Source organism: Emys orbicularis, chromosome 4 (assembly GCF_028017835.1).
Source record: "Emys orbicularis isolate rEmyOrb1 chromosome 4, rEmyOrb1.hap1, whole genome shotgun sequence".
Lineage (NCBI taxonomy): Eukaryota > Metazoa > Chordata > Testudines > Emydidae > Emys > Emys orbicularis.
Window position 1 is genome coordinate 117,909,852 of NC_088686.1, and position 26,177 is coordinate 117,936,028.

General features: G+C 44.2%; 1 protein-coding gene across 1 annotated transcript in view; it reads left to right on the forward strand.

Moving 5' to 3' along the window:
* The window catches only part of KCNQ1 (potassium voltage-gated channel subfamily Q member 1), a 553,847-nt gene extending 550,899 nt beyond the window's left edge, over nt 1-2,948 (forward strand). The window contains exon 16 of the mRNA XM_065403597.1: nt 2,748-2,948. Within this exon, the coding sequence (XP_065259669.1) occupies nt 2,748-2,948 (201 nt within the window). The remainder of the gene's footprint in view (nt 1-2,747) is intronic.
* Nucleotides 2,949-26,177: the final 23,229 nt, after the last annotated feature.

Below are 26,177 nucleotides of genomic sequence, written 5' to 3' on the forward strand. Positions count from 1 at the left end.
CTCAATAATAATTAGCCTTTCATCTGCTTCTGTGGGCCTCCTGCACTGCACAGCTAACCTTGGTTCCTTAGAGAAAATTATCTCCAGGAATTGATTTCCGAGCAAGGGTATTCATATCTCAATTACTCTTCCGTATCTTCATCACCGGGATGCACAGCTGTTGAAGAACCTCAGTCCAATCCACTGTCGTGCTGAATAGCTCACCATTGCAAGAGCACCATCAATATATATTGCTCCGTACATTTTTGGTCAGAGTTTCCTCTGTTGAGATCCCTGTTTGAGGGGCAGGGAGTATGGGGGAGAAGAGAGAGAGAGAGAGAAGAAGAAGAAGTCTTCCTCTCGGAAAGTATTAGGATAATTAAGTAAATGACATTTCTGTTTATAGAAATAGTTATCCCTTAGCATCTCAAAATTGCAATTAGACTGTAGCTTTCGGTGATGACTTCTTCAAAGTTTAATCAAATGAGCCAGGGAAAGTGATAGAAATATCCTACAGGTGATATTCAGGCAGTGGGGGATGCGGGATTGAGATATTCTGCAGGCCAACTGTTATGCCCAGAAGCATCCTCAATGGATGCATTTCAGAGAAGATACACCTTTCTCTGAGGGAATGTACCAGTATTTAATAGAATGAAACCAAAGCTTAGTAAAACTCCACCATTTTCCATCTCTGCTTCCTTCTAGAAGTTTTTCACTATTTGTTCTTGAACTTATTCATTTTAAGAATCTCATCTTTCAACAGCCATTTCCAGCCAGCCTTTCCTGTACCAACTAGGATGTGTTGACTAATGTTTTCAAAAACAGCTGCAAAGTATAATTCCCTGGCACCTCATATTTTTGAATTTTCTATATCTGCTTCCCCACTAGTTGTACAAAGCATTTGATCAAAACAGCACTTTCTCTACAATGGGAAAACGTAGTCTCTTTTGAAATTATCCAGGAATATTGGTGTTTTACTCAGTCTTACTGTCTTTTACTATCCTGTTTACTACTTGGATGATAGCCAGAAATACAGATTTCTCCTACTTGTGCTGGTTTAAATACCTTTCACTACTTTCCAGCAGATATTCTGAGCAATAATTTTTCTGTCATCATTCATCAAGTTATTTTTTCTTTTCTTTTTGTAAAATCTGCTACATATTTTTGTGTATAATTGTATCTCTTCTTAGTATCTTAGGACTGCTATTATCACTAAATCCGAGACAGGGCAATATTGTGGTTTGTTTCTTGCTGCTCTAAGCAGGCTACTTGTGTTGCGGGACAGCAGCCTCTATAGGACGATTACTCTGCTGCTTATGTAGGTGAGCAGGGGGTGGGTGTAGCTTTGAATCTGCCCCCTCAATGCACAGCCAATATAGCTGATTTGAAACAGAGGGGGAAGTATTTTATGCCAGGTAAAGGGTTACTACAGATTACTTTCTCACTGAAGCAAGGAGGAAACCAGACTCTCAAATTGTAGCTCGGTGAGGATACGTCTATGCTGCAATTAGACACCTGCGGTCGGCCCATGCCAGCTGACTCGCAATCATGGGGCTTGGGCTAAGGGGCTGTTTAAGGGGCTCTGGGATCCTTTAACCTTGCAGGGTCCTAGAGCTTCACCCTGAGCCCAAATGTCTACATCACAATTAAACAGCCCCGTAGCCCAAGCCCTGCGAGCCCAAGTCAGTTGGTGCAGGCCAGCTAGGGGTTTTTAATTGCAGTGTAGACATACCCTGAGATGCAGTTCAGTTCCAGGTCTTCTCCTGGGGCAGCACAGGCATGCTCAAAATATATTCCAGGCTTATGGTAAATCCACAGTCTAGCTCTTAATAATCCTGACTTCTCATTATATTTCTCGAAACAGCAGATTCTCTTTTAAAAATAGTTTGAAATAAAAGTAGAAGAAATGTAGAGGGCTAGGTACAGTGGAGCTATGAGGTGGGGGGGAGGGGCAGTAGGGAGCTAGTTACTTCTCCCTGATTCTGAGGCTAGCCCTGGCCCCAGTGTAATTTAGAGCAGATATGGGGCTGCTCTAAAATGCACCATTGACAAAGGGTCTTTAATGGACCCAACGCCAATGGAAGATGAGTTTGGCAAAGCAGAGCTCCACATCACCCCACGCACACAGCCCAATAAACCTACTAAGTTGGTTGGACTGGGAGTGGGCACAGACATAGGACCTGGCTGCCATGCATTTGCACCAGCAGGGATTTCCCCTCAGACAGGGGTCTGCTTGGCATTTTGTGGCCTGGGGTCACATCAAGGGGTCGTTATGCCATTGGGAATCTGTCCCAAAGAACACAATACAAGTTTCAATCACAAGTTGTGTCTGACAAAAAGATCATTCCAAGTAGAGCAGGAATTTGCATGTTAAAGCAGTTAACACAGATAGACATTTTAGAAGGTTGTCTTTATGATCTTTAAAAAAACCACTTTTAATTACGCTCTTCAGCACTAAGTTCTGCTTCCCAGTTCCCTTTTGACATGTGGATCTTGCTCTTTAAGAGCCTGATTCCTCTAGCACTTGTACATTCCTAGCTAGAATATTAACAAGCCTCTCTCAAACCAACACTTGGATATGCTCCTACCATAATGAATGGATTCAGTATCTTGATTTTCTTTTAGTAACAGAAGTTTGCATGTATAGGAGGGAGTCGTGCCAGTGCTAATTATGAAAACGCTATTTTTAATATATCATTCTTGTGCCATGTCTTCTTATTACTTTCTCAAATTCTGACACTGAACAATGTTTTGCTTTGTTTTTGTAGGTAATGCAAATGGACCAGAAATTGAACCTCATTACAGATATGCTGCATCACCTGGTTTCCAATCAGCAGGATGGCCAAAGCAGTAATGGATCATCTCAGAGAAGCAACACCGTTAACTCAGATTTCTTCCTCCCTAACAACACCCTCCCTACTTATGAACAACTGACAGTACCAAGAAGAATCCAAGATGACATATCCTGATATGGTAGAAATACAGGCGGTTGTTTTTTCCCTTTTTAAATGGAACTGAAGGTTGTGAATCTGGAAAGAGTTAAATTTATCAGCCATATGGAACACACATGACTACTGTACCAATGTTTCTAGCCTCCGAAACACTCCTTCCAAAGACACTCACTCATATCAGATGAAGGTTTATCAAGCTAACACACCTCAAGGCCTCTGTGCTGTGTTGTTTTAACACAGTACATTCGTAAGTTCCATTTTTATTTTGTTCAAGAACAGTCGAGTGCAATTCATCATGGCACTACAAGACCAAAACAATATAGAAGACAGGCAAAATTGCAAGGAATTTATGGCTCCTTTTAAAGGAAATATAGTAATACTTGAATTTAGATAGCAATGTGTGCATTCTGTTTATGAATCTACTGATAGCAATATAGTTTTACTAGTTAGATTTTAAAGCAAAATGGGGTAACTTATGTTGATTTTATTGTATAAACATACCACTGACATTCTAGACAATGACAAACCGCACAGTGAATTATTTTCTTTTTTCTGTTACATAAACACTTACCAGATAATGACTAGATTTTCTTTTTAATCTGTTTTTCTTCAGGGAAGAAGTAGTGGTTAATCTGAAATAATACTGTTTATAGAGGAAAGTGCTATAGATTTTTTTAAGATATGAAGTTTTCATGGGAGAAGGATAAAATATTGCAATGGAAAAAAAATAATTCTGCTTTCTAGAAAACTGCTGCCAAAGAGTTTATATATAAATGTTAACACAACTATCTAAATGTGCTTTTCCAGAAAGATCTTTTAAAAACGAGTGTTCACTGCTTTTATATTTTTTCTATATCTAATTTTTGTAGCATTACTTCCAAAAATGTTACAAGTAAATACATGCAAAAGTCTAAAGCAACTGGATCTTGTTGGTCAAGTGCTTGAATTTGCCAGTTATGGAGCATCTACAACTCCCATAGGAACCGAGGCCCCAATTCAGAAATGCATCTGTAGTCGGTACAGCATGTAAGCGCATACATTAAGTCCTTAAGCATGTTTTTCCTGACTAGGGATAGACTTAAGCATGTGCCTAAGTGCTTTCCTGAATCAGGGACTCAAAACACTCAGCTCCCAACAGGAGACACTCAAACCCCCCAAAGGCTTAGACCCTAATTTAGGGGACCAAGGCCATTAAAACTAAAGACTCACATTGACTTGGTCATTCAGGCTCCAAATCCTGCTTGTCACACTCATACAAGTAGTCCCTGCTGAAGTCAGTGGGCCAGATTCTGCCCTTATTTATGCCAGTGTAAATCTGGAGTAACTCCACTGAAGTTAATGGAGTTCCTCCTCATTTATTTTTGTATTAATGAGAGCAGAATTTGGCCCACTGTGACTACTCACATGAGTGAGGTGAGCAGGATTTGGACTTAGGTGACTTAGAGTGAAATTCACCCCATACCGAAAGCCAGCACAAAGCCTGTCCACTTCGAAGGCTTCAGTGGGACTTAAATGGTGCACAAGTTTTGTATTGGCTCTCTAAACACGGATGAAGTTCACCCTGGTTGAGAGAGTGACCAAAAACTGGTGATTACAAAAAAAATATTTAGGCCAAATTAATGACTAGGTTTATTGCAGGTAAATGAAGAGGAGGGCAGATGGGGTAAGTCACAAACTCTTCTACTGTTGTAGCAATAGATATAAAAATCCAAGATCTGAATATTTAGTGAAAGGAATTGGACTGTATTGCAAAACTGATGCCCCATAGCCACTTAATATTACATAGCAGTTAACCTCACCACACTTTAACATATGAGTAACATGAAATACTTGTGCATATCGATTGAATTGAGCTCACAGGGTAGTATAGGTAATAGGTCTGGGGGTTGTTTTAAACATTTAATCTTCTAACATGTTTGATCTCAGTTGGATTATAGAGCAAAGCATACTCCTTATACCGATTGTTAAAATTATTCAGTCTTGCTGCTATACAGTAGATCATTTTAAGGGTGTAGAAATTTACAGATGTAAACAGGGACTATTTCTGGGCATTATGTTTTATAGAAATCAAAAATAATTGTGATGATTTTGAATTTGTTTTTTAATGAGGGTTCACTGTGTAATTTCAGGTTATTAATCTGACTATTAATTTCCTAATAAAATACAAGCCGGGAGTGCTATGCCTTTGATTTGTTCTAAACTCCACAGACTTGGTACATTCCAGAAAGACTAATATTTTTTCTGGGTCTGTCACCATGGTGTGTGGGTGCCTTATTTGAAACACAAGATCTCAGTAAGAGTGACCAACCTCCATCCTCCTGTTCTGCCTGCATCTTAAGTAGAGAGCTGTGAAAACAGGATTTAATCTGTTGAGAAGATACAGGCAAAGAGATGTGTCCTGTAGCTCTTTCTAAAAGCAACCAGGTTCGTGCTTACACATATTTCCAGAGGCACAGGGCTTCTACCAAGAAAGCTCTGCCACCAACACCCAAACCTTGCAAGATCATATCTTCATTTTCTTTCTAGCAGGTAAACCTCAGTACTAATAACATTGAACACAACACATTTCATGCCATAGGATCCAAAAGCAAACACTTTACACATTGATGTGTGAATGTATACATTTCAGAAACCACCTTGTAGCGGGGTGGCTACCCCGCTCCTGCCGGAGGGGTTTAAAACAGCCCTGGCAGAGGGCTGGGGCAAAGGGAAAAGCTACTGGGCTGATTGGGGAAGTAGCCACAGCTGGGCCACGCCCCAATCAGGCCCCAGCTGGCCCTATATAAGAGGCTGGGAGCCAGGCACTCAGTGGTCTCTCTCTGCCTTCAGAGAGAGAAGGGCCTGGCTGCAGGGAACTAGAGCAGAGTACCTGGGTGGAGCAGGGCTGGGAAAAGGCTGGGGAGCTCCAGCCTGGAAAGCCCCAGGCTGTGGCCTAGTGTTAGGCCAGGAGGTACTAGGGGTTGCAGAGGGCAGCCCAGGGCTAGGCTAAGGCAGCAGGTCCAAACCCAACCTTGCCGATGATGAGTGGCCTATACTGCAGTCTGCCCCAGAGAGTGGGGGCTAGATGGGAGTGGCCTTATCCTGAGGCGAGGTGGGGTTAGTGGGTGGGGGATCCCCTGGGAGGGGAGACCTAGCATGTGAGTGGGTATTGCCAGGGGGCAGCACCCAGAGCAAGGGGCACTGGGGTCTGGGGAGGGACACGGGGGCCAGTGCAGAGGACAAGGCGGACCACCAGCCTGCAGAGGGCGCTCCAGAGGCTGGTGAGCTAATTCCCTGGATGACCAGCAGGAGGCGCTGCAGGGGTGAGTCCGGATCCTCTACACACCTTCACCAAAATCCTGTTCTAAACTCTGTTCCTAAAAGATTTCAAACCTTGTAGTGGTTATTTCTCAGGTATACAGCTAGCTATTCCAGATCTGGATTCAGTTATTCCTTTCAGAAACATGGTACCAGCTCCTAAATCCTTTCTGACTTAACTCTTCATTCTGCAGGAGAGAGCGTCCTTCCAGGAGGAAGACTGATATATTTTCCAAAGGAAACATGGGCTCAAATAATCACTGACATTTAGGGTCCTAGTCATTCTTGAAAGATCGATCTGCCAGTGTAAAGAGGCCTTAAAGTGGCCTCATTTACATTACCAGAGGCAAGTAAAGGGGCTTAGTGTAAAAGAGAATCATGTCCAATTTCTCCTCCATTTTCCCCACATCTGATTATTTTTTTTTTATTCCTTCAGAAGAACCTCTTTATGATTTAAACCATCTATCTTAGTTCTTGGGCCCAAAAAAAGGGTTAAAAACCCAAACTCATCACTGAACTTTGTTATAGACCAAGTATTTTGGAGGATTGTCTTCATGTTGAAAGTGAGTAGCAGAAGGAGGTGAACTTTTATGAAACAATTTATTGATTAATATCTTTAGTAATAATAAGGAAAATGACAGGTAGTACTATAATCATATAACTGCATATAATCATTGAGACATCTGAATTCTTTTATTAATGATTTGATAACTTGAAGTGACTTCTTTATTTGCCATAGTTCATTTTATTGTCTGAATAAAGGAAGCAGAACTGTGCTGTCTCAAATGAGGAGGTCACCCTCAGCTGAAAGGACCTCATTAAGCCAGGGTCTTGAATGCCAGACCCTTGTGAAAGTAGAGAGGGGTGGGGACAGGTGTCCCAGACAGGAGGAGTGGACTCTCCCTAAGGGTTCCCGGTCTGGTTTAACCTGTTCTTCCCCACTATTCAAAGACAGAGATGAATAGGCTCCATTAGGAGTCTTTTGTTATTTTAAGTGCTCAAAAGAGCTGATAATCACTTGTGGTGGGACAGTGTCTCTGCCCAGCCTCAGAGCTGAAAATCACGAAGAGCTGTGTGGAACCTCAAGAGACTGACCTGCAGAGGTCACAGCAGAGAGGCGGGTGGCAGAAGGTGACCAGCGAGTGGAACAGCAGCTGGCGAGGCGGCCAGCAGATCGGGACCACAGCTGGTGCAGTGGCCAGCCAGAGTAAGTGCTCATATGGCGGAGCAAGCAAGGTGCCTTCTTCCCCAGGTGGGAGGTGAACTCCCACAGCTGCACCTCTGAACCCTGGGTCCTCACTGACCAAGGACAACCACCGTGAGTGGGGTGTGGTGAGGGAGCAGAGAGGGGCACAGAAAAGGAACTGTTGGTTGTAGAACTCAAGAACATGAGGCAGAAGACATTGCCCCATGCACTCTGGGGTGGGTGTCCTCCTCACAGTTTTATGATTATGAATCCTGCTTGCGGCATTTCCCTAATTAACGTTGGGTGACTTCCCTCATTTCATTAAAAGTTTCTTTTCTAGTCTTGGACTCTGTGCTTGCGAGTGGGGAAGTATTGCCTCTGAGAGGCGCCCAAGGGTGGTGTGTCATTTTCCCAGGTTACTCGGTGGGGGCTCGAGCTGGTTCTGTGTTGTATTGTTGAAAAGGAACCCCTAGATACTGAACACGGCCCTGGTTGCTGCCGACTTCACCTGGCAGAAGGGTTACATATATAAACTGTGCTACCTATAAGAGACCTTGTTACAAGAAAAAGCAGGTTTAGATCTATAACACTATATCACACTTTCCTCTTGTATTTCTGGCTGCCAAGGCATGCCATATTCCTCATCAGTTAATTTGTTGATATAATCTTAGATATGCTATAGAAAAATGCACTTTTTGCAGATTCAGTTACAACGAAGTAGCACCCAATGTGGTTAAAACATGGTTTGATCCTTCATATACTACAAAACCGAACCATGTTTCATAAATTCATAGAGTTTAAGGCCAGAAGGGACCATCATATCAGCTTGTCTGACCTCTTGTATGTCACAGGCCATTACTTTTCACCCAGTTACCCCTGCATTAAGCCTAATAACACGTTTGACTAAAGGTTGTCTTCCAGAAAGGCATTCAGTCTTAATCTGAAGACGTGAAGAACTAGAGAATCCACCACTTCCCTTGCTCATATATCTTTCCTGCTCTTTGTTAGCTTGATTTTTTTTAAAGTCTTTCCAAAGAGTGGTTTTTAAAAATAAGAGAGGAATGAGTGTAGAGACATTGCAGAGTCTTCTGCCCTATGTTTGAACTCTGTTGGCTGCTGTCCTGTTGTAACCAACTCCCATAATAGATGGGGCTGAACAGCTTGTGGTTGTAAGGGACTCTGGATCCTTATCTACAACTAGTGAGCGGTAATGACTGTGGTTGAATTAATTGTATAAAGTTGGTTTAAGCAAAAACGGTTCGTTGCATTCATGCTAGCCAAAGTGAATTATGTTAAGAATGCTTGCAGATTTGCCTCATGGCTACACTAGCTCTGTCTTAAACCATTTTAGCTGAAATGCCCTGTGGGTTCTTATCCCACATTTCCAGCTCAGTTCTAAGAAGCAATGCATGCTGGAAGATTTTCAAGACCACTGGTGCATTGTGGGACAGTAGTACATAAGAATAGCCATACTGGGTCACACCAATGGTCCATCTAGCCCAGTATCCTGTCTTCCGACAGTGGCTAATGCCAGATACTTCAAAGGAAATGAGTAGAACAGGGCAATCATCAAGTGATCAATCCCCTGTCATCCAGGCCCAGCATCTGGCAATCAGAGACTTAAGGACACCCAGAGCCTGGGGTTGCATCCTTGACTATCTTGGCCAATAGCCATTGATGGATCTATTCTCCATGAATTTATCTAATTCTTTTTTAATCCAGTTATAGTTTTGGCCTTCACAACATCCCCTGGCAATGAATTGCACAGGTTGACCGTGTTGTACTTTCTTTTGTTTGTTTTAAACCTGCTGGCCATTAATTTCATTGGGTGACCACTGGCTCTTGTGTTATGTGAAGGGATAAATAACACTTCCTTATTGGCTTTCCCCACACCATTCATGACTTTTTATGAATCTCTATATCCCCCCCCCCCCCCAGTCTCTTTTCCAAGCTCAATAGTCCCAGTTTTTTTAATCTTTCCTGAAATAGACGCTGTTCCATACCCTGAATCATTTTTGTTGCCCTTCTCTGTACCTTTTCCATTTCTGATATATCTTTTTTGAGAAAGGATGACCAGAACTGCATGCAGCATTCAAGGTGTGGGCATTCCACAGATGTATATAGTGGCATTATGATATTTTCTGTCATATCATCTATCCCTTTCCTAATGGCTCCTAACACACTGTTAGCTATTTTAATTGCTGCTGCATATTGAGCAGATGTTTTCCGAGAACTATCCACAATGACTCCAAGATCTCATTCTTGAGTGGTAATAGCTAATTTAGACCCCATCATTTTGTATGTATAGTTGGGATTATGTTGTCCAATGTGCATTCCTTTGCATTTCTCAACGTTAAATTTCATTGGCCATTTTGTTGCCCAGTCACCCAGTTTGTGAAATCCTTTTGTAACTCTTTGCAATCAGCTTTGAATTTAGTAGAGGACTAGTTGAACTGTGGCAGCTAATCCGTCTCTGTACTGGCACTGAAACAATGGAGGCTCAATCATTATTGAGCCCCGTTGAAGCATTATCGGAATGGTAGTTAGTGCCCTTGTAAACTATTTGGAGACTTTCTGTAAGTGGACACAATGTTTCAAAATAGTTTGGGGAAGTAAATGTTCCATGGAAAGTTGATCTAGTGTAGACAAGGCCTTGGTTGTATACTGTTCTACCCCATTTTTTAAAGCAACTCGAAGTTCGTACATGACAGAAAAGAGTGGTTTGGGTTTTGTTTCCCTTGAAAAAGGTAAGAACAGTATAATCTAGCAGATAGGGGGACTATACTTTGACTCTGGGCACTTGGGTTCTATTCTTGGTTTGGCCACTGTGATTTTTGGGGCAAGTCATTTTGTTCACCTCTGTTTCCCTTCCCACCCTCTATCTTGTCTGCTTAGATTGTAAGCCCTTCAGAGCAGAGACCGTTTCTTACAATAGGGTTATTCAGTGTTTAGCAAAATGAGGTCTGGATTTTGGGGCTTTTAGGCACTACTGTAAGACAAATAATAATAAAGCAAAAGGCAATTCAGGGCCTTGCTCCATGCAAAGTCCCTATTATTTTGAGATTTGGTAGTTGCAGAGTTAGAAGTGCTTCTGCCAAGATGACAATTTTTTCCCTTCCCTTTGACAGAAGAATCACAAAAAAGAACAAAATCTGGATATTTTCACCTGAAAAGTTTCCCCCATTATAAACTGGGCCCATTTCAAATACATTAATGGGCAAATGCGGTGTTCAAACACTAGAAGCAGCAGAAATAACTTGATGTATTAGCAGATTAAATAGTCATTTTACTGCAGCAAGTTAACACCTGTTGTTGTTAGAAGCACCTATTGTTGTTTTATCATCAGTTCTGAGGAAGATGGAGATATTCCAAGGCCTCCATCCCCACCCATCTTGCTGGAAAGTTTTGGGCAAGCAAATTGCTTCTTCATAACAAACAAAAAAGGTAGAATAAAGGAAGTGGTTTTTTTCAGGAATTTTAAGAGTAAAACTGAAAATAGTTTTAAACTAACTAATGCTCATATCCCCTTGCTGAGGTAGATAAGTATTATTATTCCCAGTTACTGATGGGGGGGTGGTATGAGGGGGAAAAAAGATGCAGAGACTAAGGGCCTAATCCAATTCCTGTCTGTGACCCCAAATCTGCAAAAATGTAAACATGTGCTTAATTTATTACACTTGAGTAGTCCCACTGACTTCAATGAGACTATACACAACTATAAATTAAGCATGTGTGTAAGTCTTTGCCGTTTCAAGGCCTATGACCACAAGCTCGGGCTTCTAATTTTCCCCGGGGGTGCTCAACCCCACTCAAACCCAGGCCCTGCCTCCACTCCGCCCCTTCCCCCAAGCCCCCACCCCGCCTCTTCCTGCCCCCACTCCAGCCCCGGGCCTGTCCTACCCCCCATCCCACCTCTTCCTGCCCCACCTCTTTTTGCCCCCTCCCCTGAGCGCACCCAATCCCCACTCCTCCATCTCCCTCCAAGTGCTGGGAGGGAGGGGGAGGGTTGATCATCAGGGGCTGGCAGCGGGCGGGAGGCGGGGGGAGGAAGTGGAGCTTGGTTGCCGGTAGGTGCTAAGGACCCCGCTAATTTTTCTCCGTGGGTGCTCCAGAGCTGGACTACCCACAGAGTCAGTGCTTATGACGATAAGTGTCTTTCCATAGATTTAATAGAAATTGGATCTGGCCCTACATGACTTCCCCAAGGCCACAGAGAGATCTGAACTCTCTGGTTCAAAGAGATACAGTATTTGGATCCCAGTCCTATGTTCAGACTATTAGATCACATCACCCTCATGGATCTTCAGCACTCTCAAGCTATGGCAATTAGAAGCAGAGAGATTTTCTTACTAGCCTCCCTGATCTCACATTGGTCCATTCAAGTCTATCAAAATAAACATGGGAAAATAGATCCTCTCAAACTAACTTGATAGCTTTTTTATGAAATTCCAAGTTTGATTGATAAAAGTAACAGTGTTGACGTAATAAACTTGTGTAAGGCATTTGACTTGGTACCATATGATGTTTTGATTAAAAAGCTAGAACGATATAAAATGAACATGGCATGCATTAAATTGATTAAAAATTGGCTAACTGATAGGCCTCAAAATGTAACTGTAAATGGAGAATTGTCATCAAGCAGGTGTGTTTCCAGTGGATTCTGCAGGCGTCGGTTCTTGGCCCTACGCTATTTAATATTTTTATCAGTGACTGAGAAGAAAACACAAACTGTTTTGGTAAACTGGGTATTTGTTCATTTGCTCTTGCCAACTGATCAGTGCAGGCCCTGCTCAGCCCGCTGCTGGCCTAGGTGAACAGAACCTCAGGCTGGCAGCGAGCTGAGCAGGCTGGCAGCGTAAGATCAGCATTTTAATTTAATTTTAAATGAAGCTTCTTAAACATTTTGAAAACCTTGTTTATTTTACATACGACAATAGTTTAGTTATATAATATAGACTTATAGAGAGAGACCTAAAAAACATTTAAATGTATTACTGGCACACAACCTTAAATTAAAGTGAATAAATGAAGACTCGGCACACCACTTCTGAAAGGTTGCCTACCCCTGGACTAGAAAAATCTGGCTAGAAATCTGGCATGCCATGAGAAGGCAGCAAATCACCAGAGAGCATTCCATAGGTGGAAAGAGCTTGAGATGAGACTAAGGTTAAAGGCCACCATAGATGATCAGCATCAAGAGAAGATTGCATCAGAGTCTCTTTACTGACAAAATGTTCTGAAAAGGCTCATTGCCATTGTGAGAATGCTTGCTACCCAAACAGGGCCGGCGCTTCCACTAGGCGACCCTAGGCAGTCGCCTAGGGCGGCAGGATTTGGGGGGTGGCATTTTGCTGTCCTCGGCGGCAATTCGGCGGCAGGGGATCCTTCCGCGCCGGGTCTGCGGCGGAAATTCGGAGGCGGGTCCTTCACTTGCTCCGGGACCCACCGCCAAAGTGCCCCGAAGACGCGGAGCGGAAGGACTCCCCGCCGCCGAATGCTCAGAGGAGGAGCGCTGCCGCCTAGGGCGGCAAAAACCCTGGCGCCGCTCCTGTACCCAAAACCTAGCACTGCGTGGAACTTCAGATCAGCTGTATGTGCCAAATAATGGAAACTTCCTTAAAATTGTAGAGCTGATGGCTGAGTTTGATGCTGTACTCCAGGAGCATCTAAGAAGAGTCACCACCCAAGAAATGTACACACACCACTACCTTGGAAAAACAATTCAAAATGAGATTATACAGTTACTGGCAACAAAAGTCAAACAGAAGATTGTGGCAAGATATTACTCTGTTATTCTGGCTGCACACCTGACATCAGCCATACGGAACAAATTACTTTAATGGTGACAGAGTCCTGTGGCACCTTATAGACTAACAGAAGTATTGGAGCATAAGCTTTCGTGGGTGAATACCCACATGCGTCTGACGAAGTGGGTATTCACCCACGAAAGCTTATGCTCCAATACTTCTGTAAGTCTATAAGGTGCCACAGGACTCAGTCTGGATCTGTAAAAAGAGACAAACACAGCTACCCCTCTGATACTTTAATGGTGCATTTTGTAACAACAACAGAACCTAGTGAAAATGTCCCTGCAATGGTGACTGTCAGAGCATTTTCTAGAATTTATTGACATTGATGATACTACAGGAGCTGGTATGACAAATGTGCTTCTTAAAAAGCTGGAAGATACGGGAATTGCGATAGCTGACATGAGAGGTCAGGGCTACGATAATGGTGCCAACATGAGAGGAAAGAACAGAGGAGTGCAGACACGGATCTGAGAGTTAAACCCTCGAGCTTTTTTTGTCCCATGCAGTTCTCATTCATTGAACTTGGTGGTCAGTGATGCAGCATCAGCTTCTAGTGAGGCTGCTGAATTTTTTAATGTAATTCAAAGCATCTATGTATTTTTCTCTGCATCAACTCATCGATGGCAAATTTTGAAGCAACATCTGGGAACATCCTCTCTGACACTGAAACCACTGAGTGCCACACGATGGGAAAGTCGAGTGGAGGCAATAAAGCCTATCAAACGCCAAATTGGGAAGATAGATGATGCCATAGTTGCCATTATGGAGGATAATGCTATGACAGGAACTGTTCGTGGGAGAACAGTGGCAGAGGGAAATGGAATCACCAGAAACATACATAACTTCAAATTTCTGTGTGGCTTAGTGTTGTGGCATGACATACTGTTTGAAATAAATGTTGTAAGCAAGAGACGCCAAGGTGTTGACCTTGATATAGCTGGAGCAATGGAACTGGACAAAGCAAAGTCATACCTACAGTCTTACCGGTCAGATGAGGGATTTCAAAACGTTCTGAAGAGTGCACAGAAGTTGGCAGAGGAACTTCACACTGAAGCTATTTTCCCACCCATTCAAGAATACAAGAGTCACTGAAAAAGAAGACATTTTGATTACAAGGCATGGGATAATCCCATAAGAGACCCCAAACAACAATTCAAAGTTGAATTCTTTAACCAGGTGCTAGATTGTGCAATACAGTCAGTTGAAGAACATTTCATGCAGCTCAAGGAACATAATAGTATATTTGGGATGTTGTATGATATTCCAAAACTCCTCACTATACCTGAAGAAGACCTACACCAGCAATTAGGGTGACCAGATGTCCCGATTTTATAGGGACAGTCCCAATTTTTTAGTCTTTTTCTTATATAGGTTCCTATTACCCCCCACCCCCATCCCAATTTTTCACATTTGCTGTCTGGTCATCCTACCAGCAATGCAGGGCACTAGAGACAGTGTTGACACATGATGACATGCAATATTGATGCAAGTGATTTAGGTAATGAACTGAAAGCCCTTTCAAGATACATTTCAGCAGGAGCAACTCCAAGGCTGTTCTGGAATAGATGTGCACAAATAAGATGACCACCCTCTTTCCAAATGCTTTTGTTGCTCTGCACATACTTCTAACACTTCCTGTAACAGTTGCCATTGGAGAACGCAGCTTCTCTAAGTTAATAAAAACACATCTACATTCCACAATGACACAGGAGAGGCTGGTCGGCCTTGCAACCATCTCAAGAGAGCATGAGCTGGCCCAGACCGTGGACCTTCAGCAGGAAGCAGTTCAAATCTTTGCAACCAAGAAGGCACGAAAAGCAACACTTTGATTATTCAAACAGATAAAAATGCCAGTGTTTACTATGCAGACAAGAAAAGTTACACTTGCTGTTCAGGCATTTGAAAGTTGAAAACTCATGGCGATCGGGGGAGGTCCCGGATTACTGGAAAAAGGCTAATGTAGTGCCCATCTTTAAAAAAGGGAAGAAGGAGGATCCGGGGAACTACAGGCCAGTCAGCCTCACCTCAGTCCCTGGAAAAATCATGGAGCAGGTCCTCAAGGAATCAATTCTGAAGCACTTAGAGGAGAGGAAAGTGATCAGGAACCGTCAGCATGGATTCACCAAGGGCAAGTCATGCCTGACTAACCTAATTGCCTTCTATGAGGAGATAACTGGGTCTGTGGATGAGGGGAAAGCAGTGGATGTGTTATTCCTTGACTTCAGCAAAGCTTTTGATACGGTCTCCCACAGTATTCTTGCCAGCAAGTTAAAGTAGTATGGGCCGGATGAATGGACTAGAAGGTGGATAGAAAGCTGGCTAGATTGTCGGGCTCAACGGGTAGTGATCAACAGCTCCATGTCTAGTTGGCAGCCGGTTTCAAGCAGAGTGCCCCAAGGGTCAGTCCTGGGGCCGGTTTTGTTCAATATAAGAACATAAGAACATAAGAAAGGCCGTACTGGGTCAGACCAAAGGTCCATCTAGCCCAGTATCTGTCTACCGACAGTGGCCAATGCCAGGTGCCCCAGAGGGAGTGAACCTAACAGGCAATGATCAAGTGATCTCTCTCCTGCCATCCATCTCCATCCTCTGACGAACAGAGGCTAGGGACACCATTCTTACCCATCCTGGCTAATAGCCATTTATGGACTTAGCCACCATGAATTTATCCAGTCCCCTTTTAAACATTGTTATAGTCCTAGCCTTCACAACCTCCTCAGGTAAGGAGTTCCACAAGTTGACTGTGCGCTGCGTGAAGAAGAACTTCCTTTTATTTGTTTTAAACCTGCTGCCTATTAATTTCTTTTGGTGACCCCTAGTTCTTGTATTATGGGAATAAGTAAATAACTTTTCCTTATCCACTTTCTCAACATCACTCATGATTTTATACACCTCTATCATGTCCCCCCTTAGTCTTCTCTTTTCCAAACTGAAGAGTCCTAGCCTCTTTAATCTTTCCTCATATGGGACCCTCTCTAAACCCTTAATCATTTTAGTTGCTCTTTTCTGAACCTTTTCTAGTGCTAGAATATCTTTTTTGAGGTGAGGAGACCACATCTGTACACAGTATTCGAGATGTGGGCGAACCATGGATTTATATAAGGGCAATAATATATTCTCAGTCTTATTCTCTATCCCCTTTTTAATGATTCCTAACATCCTGTTTGCTTTTTTGACCGCCTCTGCACACTGCGTGGACATCTTTAGAGAACTATCCACGATGACGCCAAGATCTTTTTCCTGACTCGTTGTAGCTAAATTAGCCCCCATCATGTTGTATGTATAGTTGGGGTTATTTTTTCCAATGTGCATTACTTTACATTTATCCACATTAAATTTCATTTGCCATTTTGTTGCCCAATCACTTAGTTTTGTGAGATCTTTTTGAAGTTCTTCGCAATCTGCTTTGGTCTTAACTATCTTGAGTAGTTTAGTATCATCTGCAAACTTTGCCACCTCACTGTTTACCCCTTTCTCCAGATCATTTATGAATAAATTGAATAGGATAGGTCCTAGGACTGACCCTTGGGGAACACCACTAGTTACCCCTCTCCATTCTGAGAATTTACCATTAATTCCTACCCTTTGTTCCCTGTCCTTTAACCAGTTCTCAATCCATGAAAGGACCTTCCCTTTTATCCCATGACAGCTTAATTTACGTAAGAGCCTTTGGTGAGGGACCTTGTCAAAGGCTTTCTGGAAATCTAAGTACACTATGTCCACCGGATCCCCCTTGTCCACATGTTTGTTGACCCCTTCAAAGAACTCTAATAGATTAGTAAGACACGATTTCCCTTTACAGAAACCATGTTGACTATTGCTCAAGAGTTTATGTTTTTCTATGTGTCTGACAATTTTGTTCTTTACTATTGTTTCAACTAATTTGCCCGGTACCGACGTTAGACTTACCGGTCTGTAATTGCCGGGATCACCCCTAGAGCCCTTTTTAAATATTGGCGTTACATTAGCTAACTTCCAGTCATTGGGTACCGAAGCCGATTTAAAGGACAGGTTACAAACCTTAGTTAATAGTTCCGCAACTTCACATTTGAGTTCTTTCAGAACTCTTGGGTGAATGCCATCTGGTCCCGGTGACTTGTTAATGTTGAGTTTATCAATTAATTCCAAAACCTCCTCTAGTGATACTTCAATCTGTGACAGTTCCTCAGATTTGTCACCTACAAAAGCCAGCTCAGGTTTGGGAATCTCCCTAACATCCTCAGCCGTGAAGACTGAAGCAAAGAATCCATTTAGTTTCTCCGCAATGACTTTATCATCTTTAAGCGCTCCTTTTGTATTTTCATCGTCAAGGGGCCCCACTGGTTTTTTAGCAGGCTTCCTGCTTCTGATGTACTTAAAAAACATTTTGTTATTACCTTTGGAGTTTTTGGCTAGCCGTTCTTCAAACTCCTCTTTGGCTTTTCTTATTACACTCTTGCACTTAAGTTGGCAGTGTTTGTGCTCCTTTCTATTTGCCTCACTAGGATTTGACTTCCACTTTTTAAAGGAAGTCTTTTTATCTCTCACTGCTTCTTTTACATGGTTGTTAAGCCACGGTGGCTCTTTTTTAGTTCTTTTACTGTTTTTCTTAATTTGGGGTATACATTGAAGTTGAGCCTCTATTATGGTGTCTTTAAAAAGGGCCCACGCAACTTGCAGGGATTTCACTTTAGTCACTGAACCTTTTAACTTTTGTCTAACTAACCCCCTCATTTTAGTATAGTTCCCCCTTTTGAAATTAAAGGCCACAGTGTTGGGCAGTTGAGGTGTTCTTCCCACCACAGGCATGTTGAATGCTATTGTATTATGGTCACTATTTCCAAGCGGTCCCGCTATAGTTACCTCTTGGACCAGCTCCTGCGCTCCACTCAGGATTAAATCTAGAGTCACCTCTCCCCTTGTGGGTTCCCGTACCAGCTGCTCCATGAAGCAGTCATTTAAAGTATCGAGAAATTTTATCTCTGCATTTCGTCCTGAAGTGAAATGTTCCCAGTCAATATGGGGATAATTGAAATCCCCCACTATTATTGGGTTCTTAATTTTGATAGCCTCTCTAATTTCCCTTAGCATTTCATCATCACTATTACTGTCCTGGTCAGGTGGTCGATAATAGATCCCTAATGTTATATTTTTACTAGAGCATGAAATTTCTATCCATAGAGACTCTATGGAACCTGTGGATTCGCTTAAGATTTTTACTTCATTTGAATCTACACTTTCTTTAACATATAGTGCCACTCCTCCCCCTGCACGGCCTGTTCTGTCCTTCCGATATATTTTGTACCCCGGAATGATTGTGTCCCATTGATTGCTCTCAGTCCACCAGGTTTCTGTGATGCCTATTATATCTATATCCTCCTTAATCACAAGGCACTCTAGTTCACCCATCTTATTATTTAGACTTCTGGCATTTGTGTACAAGCACTTTAAAAACTTGTCCCTGTTTATTAGCCTGTCTTTTTCTGATGTGCCAGATTCTTTTTTATGTGGCTGTTTATCATCTGATCCGGCCCTTACATTATACTTTTCAGTCCTCTGCTCCTGACTATAACCTGGAGATTCTCTATCATCAGACTCTCCCCTAAGGGAAGTCTGTGTCCGATCCACACGCTCCTCTGCAGCAGTCGGCTTTCCCCCATCTCCTAGTTTAAAAACTGCTCTACAACCTTTTTAATGTTTAGTGCCAGCAGTCTGGTTCCACTTTGGTTTAGGTGGAGCCCATCTCTCCTGTATAGGCTCCTCCCATCCCAGAAGTTTCCCCAGTTCCTAATGAACGTGAACCCCTCCTCTCTACACCATCGTCTCATCCACGCATTGAGACTCTGAAGCTCTGCCTGCCTACCTGGCCCTGCGCGTGGAACTGGGAGCATTTCTGAAAATGCCACCATAGAGGTCCTGGATTTCAGTCTCTTCCCTAGCAGCCTAAATTTGGCTTCCAGGACATCTCTCCTACCCTTCCCTATGTCATTGGTACCTACATGTACCACGACCACCGGCTCCTCCCCAGCACTACACATAAGTCTATCTAGATGCCTCGAGAGATCCGCAACCTTCGCACCAGGCAGGCAAGTCACCATACGGTTCTCCCGGTCATCACAGACCCAGCTATCTACATTTCTAATAATCGAATCTCCCATTACTAACACCTGCCTTTTCCTAGAAACTGGAGTTCCCTCCCCCGGAGAGGCAACCTCAGTGCGAGAGGCAACCCAGAACCATCTGGAAGGAGGGTCCCAACTATGGGAAAGTTTCCCTCTGCTCCCATTGACTGCTCTACTTCCCTGGGCCCTTCTTCCTCCTTAACAGCACAGGTGCTGTCTAAGCGGAGGTGGGACAATTCTACAGTGTCCCGGAAAGCCTCATCAACATACCTCTCTGCCTCTCTCAGCTCCTCCAGTTCCGCCACCCTGGCCTCCAAAGTCCGTACATGGTCTCTGAGGGCCAGGAGCTCCTTGCACCGACTGCACACATACGCCACCCGCCCACAGGGCAGGTAATCATACATGCAACAGTCGGTGCAATAAACTGGATAGCCCCCACTCTGCTGCTGGGCTTCTGCCTGCATTTTATCCTAGTTAGTGAAAGGGTGGTTTACAGAAGGAAGTTTTGGAATGTGGTTTGGTTTATAGGTTTTAGGGGGGGGCCACGGGGATGGGGTTACGGCTGGCGAGGGACTCCCACTCCCTTCCCACTCCCCTTCTAAACTCCCTTGCGAAACTCCCTGTTAGCAGCCCCTGGTCGCAAAGCTCCCTGGTCGCTTGTGCGCGGCTTTATAAAGCCCTGGCCTGAGTGAATGCCCCGCCCACTGAGTAAGGCTCAGCCAATTACCAGAGGCTTCGAGCTTTCAAACCTGCCTCCAACTGCCAGCCAGAGCACACGGTCCCTCAAACAACCAACCAAACAAACACAAGCTCAGCACACAGCAAGTAACCCCCAAACTCAAACAAACACACACTACAGACAGTCACTTACCCCACAGATGCTGTATTAGCTCCTCCTTCACCTGGAGAACTCCCTTGCGAAACTCCCTGTTAGCAGCCCCTGTTCGCAAAGCTCCCTGGTCGCTTGTGCGCGGCTTTATAAAGCCCTGGCCTGAGTGAATGCCCCGCCCACTGAGTAAGGCTCAGCCAATTACCAGTATCTTCATTAATGATCTGGAGGATGGCGTAGACTGCACTCTCAGCAAGTTTGCAGATGACACTAAACTGGGAGGAGTGGTAGATACGCTGGAGGGTAGGGATAGGATACAGAGGGACCTAGACAAATTAGACGATTGGGCCAAAAGAAACCTGATGAGGTTCAACAAGGACAAGTGCAGAGTCCTGCACTTAGGACGGAAGAATCCCATTCACTGTTACAGACTAGGGACCGAAGGGCTAGGCAGCAGTTCTGCAGCAAAGGACCTAGGGGTTACAGTGGACGAGAAGCTCGATATGAGTCAACAGTTTGCCCTTGTTGCCAAGAAGACTAACGGCATTTTGGGCTGTATAAGTAGGGGCATTGCCAGCAGATCGAGGGACGTGATCGTTCCCCTCTATTCGACATTGGTGAGGCCTCACCTGGAGTACTGTGTCCAGTTTTGGGCCCCACACTACAAGAAGGATGTGGAAAAATTGGAAAGAGTCCAGCGGAGGGCAACAAAAATGATAAGGGGGCTGGAGCACATGAGTTATGAGGAGAGGCTGAGGAAACTGGGATTGTTTAGTCTGCAGAAGAGAAGAATGAGGGGGGATTTGATATCTGCTTTCAACTACCTGAGGGGGGGTTCCAAAGAGGATGGAGCTCGGCTGTTCTCAGTGGTACCAGATGACAGAACAAGGAGTAATGGTCTCAAGTTGCAGTGGGCGAGGTTTAGGTTGGATATTAGGAAAAACTTTTTCACTAGGAGGGTGGTGAAGCACTGGAATGGGTTACCTAGGGAGGTGGTGGAATCTCCTTCCTTAGAGGTTTTTAAGGTCAGGCTTGACAAAGCCCTGGCTGGGATGATTTAGTTGGGATTAGGTCCTGCTTTGAGCAGGGGGTTGGACTAGATGACCTCCTGAGGTCCCTTCCAACCCTGATATTCTATGATTCTAAGTTAAGTGTTACTTAAAATTTTTGAACAAGGCATTTTAAGTTGTTAGTTCTCCTTTATTGGGATAGGTAGCAGAGCAGTACCATGAGAGGAGTAGAACAGGAAGAAGGCAGAATTGAGACCTTTCAGAGTTTTGGCCCAAGTGAGGGAGTATGGGGGCGTCATTTGAGCTCCCTGCCTCAGGTGCCAAAATGTTGTGGGCCGGCCCTGTGTGCTGTGTAGTTGCGGTGGTGGGCTGTGGGAAAGTGCATTGGACAGTAGTGGTGCAGCTGTGTGGGGGGGTGCTGGGCAGGGGTGGTGGTGTGCATGCCGCTGTGCATTTATGGTGGAGGGTCTGTGGGGGGGGCTGCTGGGCATAGCAGTTCCGGGGGGCATAGGGAGTCGGGGGCTGTGTGGCATGGCATGGGCCCACCCCCGAGGCGAAGGGGCACGCTGGCAGCACAGGGCTGGGCAGGCCAGTGTGCGTCTGGCAACTGCTGGTTTGTATACAGTGCCCTTGCACTGGGCTGGGTGGAGCGGGGCCAGCCCCACCATGCTTTGCCCCTGGCTGGCCCCTTGCTCTAGGGACCGACCTCCCCATGCCATGCTCCTTTGCCCCCATGGGGGCCCACAAATATGTTTGGTGCCGGGCCCACAAAAGGTTAATCCGGCCCTGCTGGGGAGGGGAAGCGTGGCGCGGCTGCAGCTGACCCATGGCTCCTCTGCTTGGGGGGGGGGGGGGGGGAGACTCGGGGCACCTCCGGGTGGGGGTTGGGGCTTCGGCTGGCCTGGTGCTCCTCCAGCCAAGGGGTGGGGGTGCTCAGTACTCCTCTGAGGGGGAGGGGGACTTGTGGCCCTAGTCACAGAGGAGGGGAAGTAGGTCTCAGGACTTCAGCTGTGTGCAGGGGTGCGGGCAGAAGGGGTAGAGCCAGGGGCTAGCCTCCCCTAAGGGGGGCTCCACCCACCACCTATGGCACTGACTTTTGTTTTTGTCAATAGGTGCTCCACCCTGCTGTGCCCTGAGGCCTCACTTCCGCTCGGCCTTTTCCCCCAAAGACCCCTTGAGGCCTCTCTGCCCCCTCCCCTGAGTGCCTCCTGCCTGCTCCTCTCTGCCCTCTCCCCCAAGACTTTCCCCGCCCGCCCACCGCTTGCTCCTCTCCGCCACCGAGGCCCTGTCCGCCCGCTGCTTGCTGCTTTCTGTCCCATTCTGCCTTATGGGCGACTGACAGGGGAGGAGGCGGAGAGGAGCAAGTGGCGGGGGGCCTCAGAGGGAAGAGGTAGAGCGGGAGTGGGAAGAGGCGCAGCACGGGTGGGGCCATGGGGAAAGAGGCTGAGTGGGGTCAGGGCGGAGCGCGGGTGGGGCCACAATCGTGGTTGCTTGAGCCCCAGCGCACCCATGGAGTTGGTGCTTATGGCCACAAGAATTATTAAAGGATGAAAAAACATGTCTTATGGGGATAGACTCAAGGAGCTCAGTCTATTTATCTTATCAAAGATTAAGGGGTGACTTGATTACAGTCTATAAGTTTCTACATGGGGAACAAATATTTAATAACAGACTCTTCAGTCTAGCAGAGAAAGCTATAACATTATCCAGTGGCTGGAAATTGAAGCTAGACCAATTCAGACCAGAAATGAGGCATACTTTTTTAACAGTGAGTAATTAACCACTGGAACAATTTATCAAAGATTGTGGTGGATTCTTCATCAATAATAAGTTTTAAATCAGGATTGCACGTTTTCTAAAAAAATATGCTCTAGGAATTATTTTGGGGAAGTTCTGTGGCCTGTGTTATGCAGGAGGTCAGACTAGATGATCACAATGGTCCCTTCTGGCCTTGGACTCTATAAATGTCTGGAGTGCACACAACAAAATTCTTCAGCACAAAAGGGAGGTATTTTTAAAACTGCTTAAAAATTCATCCAGAATCAGGCAGTCTCCCTCCAAATCAGTGAGATGAGCTAATCGGCACCTTGCCTAAACGGGTACGTAACCTTAGGAACCTTCTCTTCCCAGGAAACATGAGCACTAAGCAAAAGGAATGTCCAACTGCCCTACTGTTAAAATCCCTGATCCACCTGTTCAGCTCTAACCTTGAGTACTAGACCCTCCCGCTTCTCCCCAACCTCCCTGATCTCACATCGCTACCTTCAAGTCTACCAAATGAAATCAATGTGAGTTTGGTGCCTACGTGCTTTTGAAAATCCCACTATGCACATTTACTCATTAAATTATGTGCATAAAATGTCACGCATTGAGCTGCATAAAACATGGCAGCTGTGACTAGGGGACAGTCATTGCACATGAAAGGAGGCAAATTCAAAACTGATGAAAGTACTTTTACACATAACTCTCAACGTGCAACTCATTGCCCCAGGATATAATTGAGACTTAGATTCAAAAAGGGATTAGCCACTTACACGAGCAACAAGACTATGCAGAGGAAGAATAGCAAATACTAAAATAAACCCCCAAAAATAGAGGTTTGGAAGGGATGCAAACCTGCATACTTCAGAGCATAATCCACACTCTGTCTACTGGGAGTTAGGAAGAAACTTTCCGTTGCGGGAGGTTAGCCCATCACTGTCTACTGCAGAATTTCTTGCACCTGCCTCTGAAGCATCTGGTGGAAGACACTCATCTAATGGCCGATAAGTTTGATCCAGAATGGTGATTCTGACCTCTTTTTGACACAAGTGGCTAGGCACAGTTCAGGGCCCCGGGGATGTTCCAGTTGGGAGTAGAAATTGATGATGGAGTCTGGCATTTTCTTCGTTGCAATCTTGTTTATTTACAAGGAATGTATGAAGTCCTGAGGGTCCAAAATCAGGATAGCTGCTTTGCTTACAGCCCCAAGCTTCTTTAGCCAAAAGCTCTCTTTAGGCTGCTCCCAAGGTCACCCCATGATTACAGGCTCCTACCTAGCTTTCTTGCTCTCCCTCAGTCTCTCTGTTTCTAGTCTGCCCTCCCCCACTAGACTTTTCCACACCCATAGACACACCTGCCCACCTGGGCAGAACAATCCCCAGGGGAACCCCCTGCCTACATGGTGCTAGTTTCTGGGCAGACTCCATTATGCCTTGTTTAAGCTGTGACCCTCAACTGTCTCTCTTACAGCTATCTTAAGTGAAAGATCTGTTCACACATCAGTTTTAACTCAACCGACAACAAGGTTTAACCCAGCTTGGAGCACTATGAATGACAGTGTGCTAAAAGTGGACATGGCAGTGCTAGGAGTTCCCGAATCAAAATGGCTATGCTGGCAAGAAAGAAAATGGAGGCACTGGATAGGCATGTTAGACTTGTCCATGCAGATTATCCTAATACATTATGTTCTTCAGTGTGAAGACACCTATATTACTAGTGATGGAGTGCTGCCAGAGAAGAAGAACAGGCCCAAAGAAAAAGCATTGTCCAAGGTAGGCAGAATGCTCACAAACTCCCACACTGGCAAACCCTATGGGGAAAAGCTTACCAGCTTGACATGAGGCATTATACTTTCTTCCCATGGTTTTTGAACATAGGAAGAACGAATACATAGAGCTGGTCCTGAAATCATTCCGGGAAGTTCCATTTTCTTCAGCGTTAGCATTGCTCTGGCAAACTGCCCAGGGATTTAGAATCAGTTAATCCAGCCTTGGCTCTCCATGGCAGGCACCCATGGAACAAAGAAAATAAAGCTTTCACGACCCTGTCAAGTTTCTGGTAAATCACTCAGCCAGGTGCAGGAGTAGGATCTGCAATCTTCCACAGGCTTTCCTTGGAACAGAGAGCAGCAAATCTTTTAGGGGTGAATAATAAGAGTCTTTTGTAATTTCCTTGCCATAATTTACCATATGCATAAATATAACTAAGGGTCTATTGTCTCTACATTTTGCCTAGTTTTTTTTAAAGCCACTTGTGCTGAAATATTTTGTAGCTGTTTTCTATTCCTAATAGTTTATCATATCAATATGTGGCAGCTCTAAAAGCTGCTGCTATTCAGCAGGTTTTTTGTACATTCATTTCTTTGGTCTAGCTTCCAGAAACAGAAATGTTGACATCTATCTTTTGGGTTTTGCCCTGAAAACAAACTCTCTATCATTCCCCTGGATGTTATTTGTCAGTTTTAGTCATTATAATGGAACAAGTTTTATTATTATTAACTATCCTATTCAAATGTACTTAACAACGCCTCTGCACATTGTTTTTATTTGGGAGGGAAGTTGGACACTGACCATCTTGTGGATGGTGTTACAAAGAAGTTGCTGGGGGAAAAAGCCATTCAGTTTAGTCCCACTTTACATTTAGGCTTGAAAAGAATATATTTTTATTGGCAAATGTGAGTAAATTTCACCATACACATGCAAACGGACAAAATATTTCCATCAGTGATCACTGAAATTTACAGTGGCAAAGTAAGTAAAATGCTGCTTTAGAACTTATTAGAGTTTGATTTGAGGACATTTTCTTTATATATTTTGACATGTGATGTTGACAATTTGTGTTTTAACAATTATAAAGCTTAAACTTTTTGAATCTCAACATTTACTGTCATTTAATAATTGTCTCTCTCTCTCCCTCCCCGCCCCCCCATTGTCTGGCTTTTCTTCACAATTTCCCATAACTGGAAATTTAAATAAATACAAATCAAAAAAGCTTTAAATCCATAATTTTGCACAGTTGTGAAATTTTTAATTGATAAAAATTAAAAAATGCTGACATATCATAATCAACAGTATCTATCGAAAGTATAAAAAAGTAAAAATTGAATTCTGCTAAGCCTACTTATATTAAGGGTACACAGATAAAAGATTTAGAAAGTGTTAATAAATAAGAAATAGATTATATAAACATAGTATAGACATGAGCAGTGTTATAGTTGTCCCTAAGCACATGAGTAGAAAGTGCTATAGATGGT